Genomic DNA, 12553 nt, shown 5'->3' on the forward strand with positions numbered 1-12553 from the left:
CGCACGCACACCCCCCCCCCCCCCCCACTCTGCTCTTGATGAAGAGCCCGTCTCTGACCCCGGTGCCGTCGTTAGGTCCACCCCGTCTCTAACCCTGGCTTACCTCCGGACGCGTGGACAATGTAAAGTGCAAATTCCTGGGGGCTGTTTTCTATCTGTTGGACACAGACAAACAAAACCGGGCTGTTCAGGCTGACAGACATGTCCCCAGCGTTCCCCCATCAGCAGATTTTCCCTCTGCCTCTCCACCCCTGAGCCTCGGATCCTGCCCGTGGCTGGGGGGAGGTCAAGCTGTGCTGCCTGTTCACTGTCCGGAACCACTGCACACCCCTTCTTCAGGTAAGTCTTCCTCACCCTGCCAGGGAGTTCTGCCAAGCCTCCAGACAAGCTCAAGGCAGAGTTGTCAAACCCTGCACATCAAGCAGCTGCTTGGAACAAAGGTCCTGGAGAAGCTCACAGCACCAACGGTAAAGCTGCTTCTGCCCAGCTGTGACCACGGCCATCGAAGATGGTACCAAACAAACATGACAGTAAAAAAAAAAAATCATCCAGGGCAGCTCTGATCCTGAGCTCTCCTTTTAGCTCTGACTTTGTGGAGCTTTCTGTGTGCTCAGATAGAACCAACAGCGCCTCCCGGCCACTCTGGGTAAAGGGAATTCCCTGCTGCTCCCAGCAAAACACTGTCACTGGGCCCATCGCTGGAGGAAGCGCAGGGCCACGGGCACGGAACAAACAGCCCTCAGCCAGGCTAGGAAACGCTCCAAGAGCCACAGCTTTTCCCCTCTGTCGGCCGTGAGTACATGGAGGAGCAGGTCTGTCCTTCCCTCACCTGAGGGACTAGACTCCAGCAGCCATGAAACATCTCTCAAACAAAACCAGCCCATCGCCTAGAAGTGGGTTTTTCTGCGCTGGTCCCCTCCCCTCTCACACCACGCTCCAGTTCACGTGTCCAGACAGCGGCTGCGCTCCCTTCCGCCAACGGGCCGCCTCACCTTGAACTTCCGCAGCAGCTGCTCTATCACTTGTCTTGTCCTCATCCGGCTGTTGATTCTTATTTTGGTTTCTGATCCAAAAGCGGGTGTGAAGACTGATGTCTAGGGACAAGAGGAGCAGCAGGGGGGGTGTGAGGACTGCTGTAGACCAGCACAGCTCTGGACACTGCTATCTGTCCCACTGCCCAGCCCGGGGCGATGAAGGACAAGTAAAACCACCCGCACCTCATGGTTGTAGAAGTGGCCGTTGATGGAGAACCTGTGAGTTTCCCCCTCAGCCCTCGCCGCGGCAGGGAACCTGCTCCTCTTGCGCACAGCCGTGGCCGCGCTGCCGAGGGCCCTGGGCAGGGTAGCGCAGTCATGCTCCTGCTCGCTCTGGGGCTTCAGAGTGCGGCTCTCGTAACACGAAGAACCTGGACACAGGAAAGGACGGGCCATTTCAGAAGGTACCTGCACCGCAACGTGGTCACGGACCAGTCACACGCCAGCGTTCCACCAGATGCTCCACAGAGGAAGATTTCCCTGCACTGGCAGGAAGGCGTCACATCTGTTCGGCAGGCGCAGAACAAGGAGTTTTAGTGAACACGCGAGCACCGACACTAACCTGTCTTGAGGCTTGGCTCTTCCTCCGCAGATTTCAGTGTCTCCCCACTAATATGATGCAGGTCGTCGAACTCTCCCCAGCGCGTCATTCCCCTGAAACACCAAACGGATGGTCAAGGTGCTACCTCAGGAACTCGGGGAGTTCCGCTGATCGGGCACACAGCACACCCACCCGGCTGGGTGGAATCCCACAGGGCACCTCGCGGCCATTCTACAGACGGTGACAGGGAGAGGGAGTCCTGGTACCAGCCCAACCGGTTCTGTGCCAGAGCAGGGAACCCCTCCGGCCTCTTCTATAGCCCAGCTTTCTCCCTGCCAGCCTCTCCATAATTCACGGCGTACCCTCTCCAGCAGAACGTCTCTGGCCAGTCACTGCTCTGACAGAGGAAACCAATTTGTCGGAAAACGTTTAAAATTTATTTCCTATGTATATTCAAAACAACATTCAGTGAGCTCCAAGGAACTTTCTGCACGATCTCCGTGGCGCTCTGCGTGTTTTCCAAGCTCGTTCCGGCTCTTGCAGCCGAGCTGCTCTGCATACCTCCAGCGTGTCAGGGCAGCTCCACCTCGCTGTGATGGCGAATTCAGGTTTACCCAAGCTCCCATCCTCCACCACTCACAAGGTTAAGAAATCCACGGCAGAACAGAAGCTTAGCTGCCAGGCCAGACCCGTCCCGCCGGCCACGTGCACCCCACACCAGCTGCTCTGGTCAAGGCTCACAAAGAACCCAACCAGCCTTGGACCCCAGTTCCTCACCGGCTGCTCCTGCCAGGTGTCAACGGCAGGAGTCAGGGAGGAAGCCTGTCCTGACCTGGCTGAGCCCCAGAGCTCGATGGTGGCAGAATTTAATCCACAACTCGGACAGGTACCATGTGCAGTTTAAGACAGTGGATAATTAAGAAAACGAGCTGTGCAATAGGGAATTCAGGGAACCACTGGCTCCGGCTCCATGTTACACACAGCTCAGCAGATCCAACCCAGACTGCACCAGCCTAACTCGGGAGAGAGCAGTCAGCGCCGGAGGAAGGACCGTGCTAAGGGGGTTGAACACAAGACTTTGCACAGCCAGAGCCAGCATCCATCCCCTGGCTCCAGCTTCCCCCAGGAAACAGCAGACTGACCCCTGGGGTACGCAGGGAGCTAACCAGTGACACCCAAAGCCACCGACACGAGCTGTCTGCAGATCCTGGCCCGCCTCTCCCTTCGGAAGCCGATGCCTCACCTTTTACTGGGGAACAAAGCCGCGTTCTCCGTTGACTTCAGGGTTACGAACGAGGGAATCTGCTTCTCATCCTGAATTTTCAGGTGGATAGGATGGCGGACTCCCCAGAATATTGACAAGATTCCTTCAATAAACAGTTTGCTTCCTTCTTGCTGGAAAAAAAAAAGGAATAATGATTGCTGCCTAGTAAGCCAGTAATAATCAAGTAATAATAATTGATTTCCCCTCATAGGAACAGGATTAGGATGAGGTTGTGGAGGCCAACACAGCCCTGGAACGGGGCACCTAGAGAGACTCTGATCTCCACACTCAAAATACTTCCAACATGGCCAAAGCTGTGGCTGCCCTGCCCTCGCCTCAGCGCCAGCCTGACTCTGAGCAGGAGGGTTTCCAGCCACATCCCCGCACCAGGACACGTCAGAGCCTGTCTGCTCTGCGGGCAGGACTGGCTCCTCTGCAGCCAGGGTGCTCACAGAGGGTGGTGGAGGGGAAGGAGGACTGCTGGGAGAGGAAGCAGCAGTTACTGACACAGTCCTTGACACAAAGCACTGCAGAAGCCCCCGTTGTGCCAACACGGAATGCTGTCACTGCGGGGTGACTTGGCACAGGAGTGAGGGCTGCCCATTCTCAGACCATTTTTGCCCAGAATTGCTCTTGAGATCAGCAGAACAAGAGAAACGCGGCTTGTGAAGGAGAAGGAAGCTCAGAGGTCTAAACCAGGGACTCCAGAGTACAGACACGATTCAGGCTTTCGTCTGTCCGTCAGCTCTGTGAGCTGGATGCACTCCTGGGGCCGCGCTTACGAGCGTCCTCTGTCCCTAAGGCCCACCCTCCTTACCTGGCTGTGTGACAGCTGCAGGTTTTCTTGATCGGCGTAGTAGGAGTTGTAAGTCTTCAGAAGAGACCTGAGCTGCTCCCTAGAGATCACAACAAACAGAACAACTGTTTAGTGCCTCTGTCCCTGCAAGCTCCAGGTGCAGGTAACACCCTGTACCTGCGTTACCCACCACAACTCTGCCCAGGTTTGTTAATGATTCACCCATCGTTTCCGGGAGCCACACTTCGTCAGGACACTGCCCGCCTTACAAACGGCTCCTTGGGAGGCCTGACGCACAGAGGAAACTGGTCACGCTCGGATGTGACATCCACCACCTTGCCCCAGGATAGCTGGGACTTCGGACTTGGGTTCCAGGCCGGAGGGGCAGGCACGCCCGTGCGCCAGCACCGCAGATCCTTTGAGCTCAGTCCCCGGTTGTTTACCCCACATGATGGTGCCCAGTGCGTTTCCATGTTTTTTTCAGATATTCTCCTTTCAAAATACCTACAGCGTGCCTGGAGAAGACATTTCTGTTTCCTCCTGCTTGGCACTCAGTCTTGGCTCGCAGCAGGAAGGATGGAGATGAAGACAACCTCTGCCAGCAAGCGAGGATGATGAGCCTGCCCATCACCTCGGATTTCACCAGAAATTCCTGGTGCAGTTAGAAAAAGCAGTATAACATTGCGCTTGGAAAACACCGTGTTGCAGTGGGGAGGCAACATGTGGCACCGGAGATGTTGAGCAGCAAGTATTGAAGAACCAGCAGGTGTGGACAGCCCACGTCATAGCCCACACCAAGCTGACAGAGCCCGGGGAAGAGCAGGTGTGTGTGAAGTGATGGGTATTTCAGGACCATCAAGAACAAATACTCTTCCCACACCTATTAAACAGCAAAGACTGTTTAGGCTGGGATTCCAGAAAGCCACTTCCACCCGCAGAGATAACGAAGCACCGGAAACAACTGCACGGAAGTGTTTGGATTCTGCCTCGTGGACAATCTAAGCACCAAACAAGGTGACCATCAGGATGGTTCCGTGAGCTGGCTGGCAGCAGCGAGCGAAGACACCAAGACTGTTTCTAAACAGTGTCCCTTATTGCCCTGGATTTGCCTGCTAGGAGATATTACACCTCAGCCACAGGCTAAACAGCACTGGCAAACTCTTCTCACAGGAAGACCCACAGAGACTTACTGGAACTCCTCAAGACCTGTGCGCTGCGAGAAGTACTACAACTCCTACACCAAATTCAAGTTAAGAAAAGAAACTATCCCAAAGCCAAGCCTAGCAGCATCGTGGAAAAGCAAATTGCACTCAGGAAGAAACTCAGTGGAAATCACCTGTTAATATTTTACCAGTCAGAGCTCACCAAGAACGTCACAGAACACGCCGGAGGGGCAGGAACGGATGGACCAGCGCAGCAGGTGACCTTAGGAGAAGGGCTGCACCACCAAACTCCTCCACCTTAACTGCATTCCCTTAACACTCAGCAGGTCAATTATTTACCTCATTAACCTACTGCAACCCCCCAAAAATATTTCAAAGTGGCTTTATCAGAGTGTTGGGCTCCAAACGAGCACTTCCAGCATTTGAGTAACCACGGTCTTAACTCCCAGTAAGAGAGGCAGGGAAAGCCTGTCCTGGTGCTGGAAGAGCTCGTCACTGATGCCGTGTGTCTTGTACAAGGGGGGTTGTTCAGGTCAGCCCAGCAAACGTGAGAGTTTTGATAGACCTCAATATGCATCAGGCACAAGTGAAACGTGGCTCATGCCAGCCAGAGGCGAGCAAGATTAAGCACGGTTTGGCTGCGTCCACAGGCCAAACCCAGATGCAGTGTTGGATAACCAGGGAGCAGGAGGTGGGTAGTTCTGTTAGACACGAGCTGTGACAGACTGACCCTGCTCGTGAGGAACCTCACGGAAGTCTCTTCACACTTTGCACCCTAATACCTTCAGCACTCACTCTGCTGAGCAAGCTTTTTCCAGGTAGAAAAAGATCAGTTCCCTGAGGACAGGTGAGGAACAACTGAGGACGTGGGGCACACTGAGGCCCATCTATTACACCGTATTGGCTGCAAAGGCAAACAAAATCCCCAGCTAAAAGCACCACGTGATGTGGTAAGGCCCAGGTGGTGCCCACTCGAAACGCTGACGCAGGACAAGCTGCCTGCGTCCCCTTCTCCCTCGGGCTGTAGCCTTTTACCCCTGGGTATTTATGGCAGTTTCGCTTCAAGACACGACAGTTCAGGCAGCCAAATCATCCCACAGGCTGTGGTCAGCCCTTTGATCCAGCCACTGTGCAATTCCCCACCAGCAGGGCTGCCACATCAGCAGGATTTGCATGGCACGAGGGCAGAGGAGTAATGGAACAGCAGGCTGAAGGTACAGGTGAGGGACGAGTCTGGAAACAGCACTGGAAGCCAGCTTGATGCATACAGAATGTGTCGGTGATTCTCGACTTACTGGGCTTTGCACAAGGCCAAGAAGCTTCAACAGGACTTTAAACCTTGACTGACAATAGAGAATGGTCTTGACCAGGGTCCACAGGCAAGCGTGAAAGGAATAAAAGCCCAGAGCCATTGCTTCATCTGGAACCTTCCCGAACGCTTCTGGACTCCAGGTACAGGCAAGTTCTCGCAGAGGAATCACCTCCGACACAGAAGCACTGTGTCCCGAACGGGCTCAGAATAACAGCACCAGCTCTGCAGGAGAAGGGGAAGGGGACACTTATTGCCTGCGTGTCCCGGGGACAGCTCTGACACGCTTCCTTCAGAGTCTCCTGTAGAAATGCTGCGCTAGCTAAGAACACGGACCCAACGGCTGACTGCTCTGCTCTTTGAAATCCGTACCAAGGGCAGCTTTGCTCTGCCAACGCTTCACAGCAAGCGAGCGGTAGGAACTGTTGCTGCTGCTGCTCCAGGCTCAGCTCCCTACAGGACTCCCTGGAAACGACCACGTTTTGAGAGTGACTCAAAAGAAAGCAGCGAAGTCAGCCAATATTTGGGGGTTTTATTACTTTACCTGGTTATGAACTTCTCCTCACTGATGGAGACAGAAGGTAGATGCTGTGCTTTCATAGTCACTTTCTTCATTTATTCACAAGAGATGAATCTAAACAAAAGGTTGAAGAAATAATTATATCCACCAATGCCACTAGGACAGACTAGATGGTAAACAGACAGACAGCCTCAGTTAGCCACGAGACACCGGCTCCAACACTCAAGCCGAGGGCTAAAAGTACCATATTTTGACTGCTTTCTACCTTGCCTGAACACCCGAGTGCTCCCCACCCCTAGGAAAAACACCCTAAGCCGTCCCCACCCCGTACATCACGGTACCTTAAAGCCAAGTGCTACCTCCCCCAGGACTTTCTCAAGCAGTTTCAGGACTACTCTGCAACTCCACGGTTGTGCTTGTTGGTAGAGTAAGAGCGAAGCCATTCACTGCTTAGGATTCACGTGTTAATTATGGACAGAGCATTGCCCAGGGTCACCAAAAAACCAGTGACTCAGCAAACCAGGTTAGTGAAACTGAGCAAGAGGAGAAGTGTTGCTCATCAGCCGTGTCCTGCAGCACCCACAGAAAGCGGCTGAGATGTTAGAGAGAGAGCAAGGCTATAATTAAAGTCATGTAGCAATATAACGAACAGATCTCCACAGAGCGATCCCAGCAATGAGCCAGCCCCACGAGACTCCTACCACGCTTTCTGCAAGGAGCTTAATTAGGGTGTCTTGGCTGCCTGCCTTCCCCTCGGGTACTGGGGGAAGAGGCAGACTGAGCAGGGTGACTGAAGAGACGCAGACACTCAAGACTGACCGCTGATGCTGCACTGAACAAACCCACCTTAGTCTCAGCCCAAGAAGCGGCGTCGCACAGAGGAGCTCAGAGAAAATGAATCCCAGGGACAGCAGAGAAATCTCTCAGAGCTGCACTGGAGGCTGGTTATCCCACTTTTATTTCACTTATTTGGGCACCATGACAGAGGAATATGCCCAGTGCACTGGACATCTATCTGCTGGCACAAGGGAGAAGGGGTCCAAGCCTGCTTTCAGGCTGCGTGGACAGAGCCTGGTCACAGACATTCGAAAAGCAGCTTATTGTCTGCAGCACTAATGACAAAGAGCCTTCGGGAAATCCGCTCAGGAAAGAAACTCCAGCTTTAAGAGATCACGGCTAAAAGAAGCGCCTCGCGTCCCAGCAAGCGACCCAGAGCAGCAGCGTTGCTGCTTTCCCTCCGAGCAGAGGGCAGTAACCATCAGCCACACCTTGGAAGGGGAGTTGGTGTGGTTTCCTAACACCTCTACTCGAACCAGCTGCTCCCGCCAGTGTCATTCCAAGGCAATTTTCAGGGATGCAGCGGAGCTGGTGTGCACTGGCACTTGAACGGCTGATACACACTTGAGCTTCCTCCCATCTGTCAGGAAAGAACACGTTAAGAGCAGTGGACAGCCAAGCCACCGCTGCAGAACGCAGAGCAGCAGCTCCAGCAAGCCCCAGCCCCGCTTCACTGCTCATGGTTGCGTTCTTTTGGATAGAATTTGACCTGGAAATGATTCATGTGAGAGAAAAAGCTGATCTCTGCAGATTGAGAGAAGTGATCTTCTCAGACACACAAAAAGAGATTATCACTGAACTGTTCTGTTACACAGCAAATGGCCCTTAAGTAAATTATTTGCCTTAAAACCTTTGAGTGTTGTTAAACCAGCCAAATGCCATTAAACGCTGCCAGTGAAACACACCGAAGAGCAGCTGGTGATGGGAGCAGCTCCTCACCAACGCCTCCCCCTTCCCTTCCCGCCCTGCCCAGTTCGCCTGGAGCAAGACCGACCTCTTCCACCGCTGGCACAGAGGCACCAAAACTCCTCACCCCCTTTTCCCCGGGTACGTGACCAGTTCTGTCATCAGGCTCGTACGAAACATTCCCACGCCACCAGCTCGCCCTGGAGATCAGTCACTACAGGCGTCTTGTGCCCTCGGTTTAAGTTAACCCTGAAACCTGCGGGCTGAGAACACGCACGACTTCCCCAGCACAGTTACGTGACACCACAAACAACGGGGTATTTACAGTGCTGCTCCACAAAACCTTAAAGCTGTCACCATTTCCATCACCTGCGGGTATTTTAGTGTTTGCCGTGCCACTTCCCTGTGGTTCTGATGAGAAAGCAAGCAGAAGTGAAATGTGGGCTTTTCCACCGTTCCCTTTGATTAGAACCAGCAGAAACACACTCGTTTTCCAGCACTTCCAACAATATATGGGGTGGCCATCTACTGAGAGCTGTCCCCTGGCCTGCCCAGTGTCACACACACACCTTCATCATGTTGAACAGGACCAGAGCCACAGAAATCCCTCAGACAGGTAGGACAGCTAACGGAGAAGCAGGAGAGAGGACTTCTTTAATTTTACTAAGCACAGGGATCTAAGTTATGTGCTTAAGGGGACAGCACGGGGACAAGACAGTGGAGGAATGACAAAGCAAAGGCAGGTTTTAACCCAAGGGTAAAAGGAGACCTCTCCAGAGGAGGGCTGGAAGGAGAGGGACATCCCACATCCAGAGCTGAGCCATGCAGGAGCAGCCAAGCGGCGTCTTCATGCGCGTGGAACAGCCGGGATGTGCTCTTTGGCCCAGCCATGCATTAAGCTGGGGACTGCAGAGCGAGCAGCGCACCCCGCAGAGCTCCCACCGGTGACAAGCAACACAGCAACCCCCAACCTCCCCAAAGCTGCTCCGGAGCCACGAGTCACACTCTGATCTCAGGACGGTCTGGTGTGCAGGGAGATTTCAGACCATTACCTGCTCCTGTAAAAATGGGTGTATGGTTTATTCACATCCGTACCAAATTCCGGAGCAGCAGAATAATTTTACTAGTCTTTACCTCGTCACATGATCAAATACGCAAGCCTTCGCAGGGTTTTTATTCAAGTTACACGTCCTCACCAAAGCAAAGAACGAGCTTACTGCCAACGTTTGCACCCCCCCTGAAAACGAGGGCTCTCCCCACTCCTTTGTCCGGCAGACTTCCTCGCATTTCATTTCCAGAACTAACTGCTGCTGCAGGGAGCAGGTACAGCTCTACCCGAGCACAAAGCACACAAACCCCTCTGCTAGGCAGCCGCGGAGCAGCCTCTGACTACGGGAACCAGAGAGAAGTTGGTATTTACCTGTGAATGTGGTCCTTTACCTTCCCCAGTCCCGCAGGAAGAGCTGCACGAGCTCCCTCTCTTCGCACAGCGACGACAGAGCGGGGCTGGCACCGAATCTATCTCAAACACCACGTAATCCATGGCTACGAAGAGAAGCTACTTCCCATGCAGGGCGCTGAGGAACGCTCGCTTTAACCCGCCAAAGAGAGCAGACAAGGTCGCTGATGTAACCCTTCAAACCGCGCCGGCGAGTGAACCACGGGCAGCGAAGGCTCGTGCCCACGCACACCCCGAGCAGCAGCACTACCTTCCCCTGCCCGTTTTATCACGACGCCGACTCACACGGGCCACCTCCAGAGCGAGGAGCTTTGACGAGAACGTTTGCCCGAACGTTCCTCCTTCCCTCCGGCCCCCTGAATTACCCCAGAGGAGTCTGCCTCGAGCCCGGGTGCCTGCGAAGGGCCTCGCTTTCTCCTGGCGCCGCAGGTTACAGCGCCAGCAGAAGAGCGCCGGCTTTACGCGGCGCTCACCCGCGCACTCCTCCGCTGCAGAGGTTGCACATACCTTTCACCGAGCCCTGGGAGAAGCGTGACAGCATTGCACTGGCTGGCAGAGCTACCTCGGCCGCTTCGCCGAACCCACAGAGCTATTCGTTACAATTTCGCTGAACAAACTGGGAGCGCTGGCAGCCCAGGACACTCCCCGCAGCTCAGTGCATGTCGGGAATATTTACCTACCCACCTTCCTTCCTCCAAGCTCTGACAGGAGCACTCCCTTAGCCACGGTTACACCTTTGGGGAGGCTCCAGTTAACACTTTAATCGCTACCTTTATAACAAGAGGCGACCTGCCGACTCGCCGCAGTCATCTGCTGACAGGGCACACCTGGAGCACCCTGTGCCGAGAGCAGTCATGCTTTAACCTCTCCTCTGCTTTCTAATTCACAGGATAAAGCCACTTCTCCTTCTCCAGGGACACACCACTCTCCAGCAGGGTGGAATAACCACTACATACAATCAGGTCGTGCCTGATGCCTCAGGTTGGGGAGCAAGCACAGCCTGGCTCCTCCCAGTCTCCAAACCAAATAACGCCAAATCCATCTGCTCCTGAGCACCCCACCACCCTCCCGGACACTCACCCCATGAAGCTGCTCGGTACCAGGGGGTATCCACGTGGTTTTGGAACTGAAGATGGTATCACCAGCTGATTTCTTTAGGGCAGACAGGGAATGTGATGGTCCTCCAGTTTTTAAAGGCTGTGTTACCTTTCTGGCTCTTTGCGTGATTAATTTCTGAATAATTTAAAGTTAATAAGTAATTGGAAGTTAGAGTTCAGCTGTTTAATGATTCAGCCTCAAATTGTTACCAGTCTGCTGAAGCCCAAAGAACATCTCAAAGGGGAAGACCTGAGAGATTCCTGTTCTATTTTTGTAGCACACAACCATATTAGCAAGCTGGCCGCGCTCGCTTACACTCACCACAATGTACGTGAGCTCACCGCACATTTCTCTGCTTCATACTGAGAAAGGAAATGCCATTTGCAAAGAGCTGTTTCTGGACAACTTCAGATCATTAACTCCAAACTCAGAAAATTCTTCTTGGCCTTTCAGAGCCACCTCCTGCGATGCGGAGGTAGAGCCTCGGCTTCCCAGGAGACTGCACCGATAACACCACCCAGTGAAGGAACTGAAAACAACTGGACTGGCCCTGCAAAGGGCCTCCCATGCCCCAGTGAGATTTTTTGCTGTCATCGCACCCAAGTGCCAACAGCAACACTTGTGTGCCAGGACATGTTTAGCAGAGACGACTGATAAGCATGGAAAACAGACCCTAGGAAACAGATGATTAGCTTGGATAATTAAATGGGCAATGCACCCTTCCACTGCAACGCCTTGAGCCTACTGTGGGGCATAACCTCCCTCTTACACTGCTTCGTGAATTGTGGAGCCCACAGATCTTTGCGGGGTAGAAAAGCAGCAGGGCTGATGTTTGCAGCTGCACATAGCTGAAGGCTATGGGTTTTGGCACCATTAGAAGACCTGGCACCTCCCAGGCATCATCCTCTGCCTGCATGGAAAGCAGCTGGCTGATAGCTCTGTCTTTGTCCTCAGGAGCCACTCTTCGAGGGACAGGTCTTGCCATGACACACCACTGGCCATGCATGCATTGATTACATGCTTGGCATTGATTACACGCACCCATTTGATCTTCTAGAACTTTACAAAGCCACACAAGGATTTTCCTTGCCTGGAGCTACAAAATCTTACAAAGGGCAGAAGCAGAGGGATCCGCCCTGTCCAAAAGAGCTACAGTCATGCACCATCAGCCAGGAGTAAAATCACCACCTCACCACACCCAGCCAACAGACAGAGCGCTTCTAAGCTCCACGCTCAAGGCTTCCAGGCACACATGTTCTTCAAAGCCAAGGCTTGGCATCAAACACCCTTCCTCAGCGACCTTGCTCCGTGTCACTCTGTAGCTGTGCTCGTCTGCCTTCACCACACAACCCCCCAGGGCCACCTTTCCTTCAGGAGCCACAAACTGACTCACAGAGGCCCCCCACAAACAACACCCTCTCTCTTTTCTCCACTCTGTGGTACAGGATCCTTTTATACTCAGGTCACTCCTCTGGGAGAGGTCAGGTGAGGGCCCTGTGACTGCAGCACCTGACCCCCATCTCCAATATGCTAATGATTTTTCTCCAATTACTCCTTTCTTAAAGCAGTGGAGTCATCATTTGGCCTGTCTCCTGCTGTCTGTTCCTTTACACACTCCTGTGTATG

General features: G+C 53.6%; 1 protein-coding gene across 1 annotated transcript in view; it reads right to left on the reverse strand.

Moving 5' to 3' along the window:
- Positions 1 to 6722, reverse strand: part of RASSF6 (Ras association (RalGDS/AF-6) domain family member 6) — a 7773-nt gene extending 1051 nt beyond the window's left edge. Inside the window, exons 1-7 of the mRNA XM_010137220.1 lie at positions 6652 to 6722; positions 3657 to 3735; positions 2819 to 2970; positions 1597 to 1688; positions 1218 to 1405; positions 993 to 1094; positions 104 to 155 (exon numbers count right to left, since the gene is read on the reverse strand). Coding sequence (XP_010135522.1) covers positions 104 to 155; positions 993 to 1094; positions 1218 to 1405; positions 1597 to 1688; positions 2819 to 2970; positions 3657 to 3735; positions 6652 to 6722 — 736 coding nt within the window. The remainder of the gene's footprint in view (positions 1 to 103; positions 156 to 992; positions 1095 to 1217; positions 1406 to 1596; positions 1689 to 2818; positions 2971 to 3656; positions 3736 to 6651) is intronic.
- Between the last annotated feature and the right edge of the window lie 5831 nt (positions 6723 to 12553).

This window comes from Buceros rhinoceros, unplaced genomic scaffold (assembly GCF_000710305.1).
Source record: "Buceros rhinoceros silvestris isolate BGI_N320 unplaced genomic scaffold, ASM71030v1 scaffold16245, whole genome shotgun sequence".
Classification (NCBI taxonomy): Eukaryota; Metazoa; Chordata; class Aves; order Bucerotiformes; family Bucerotidae; genus Buceros; species Buceros rhinoceros.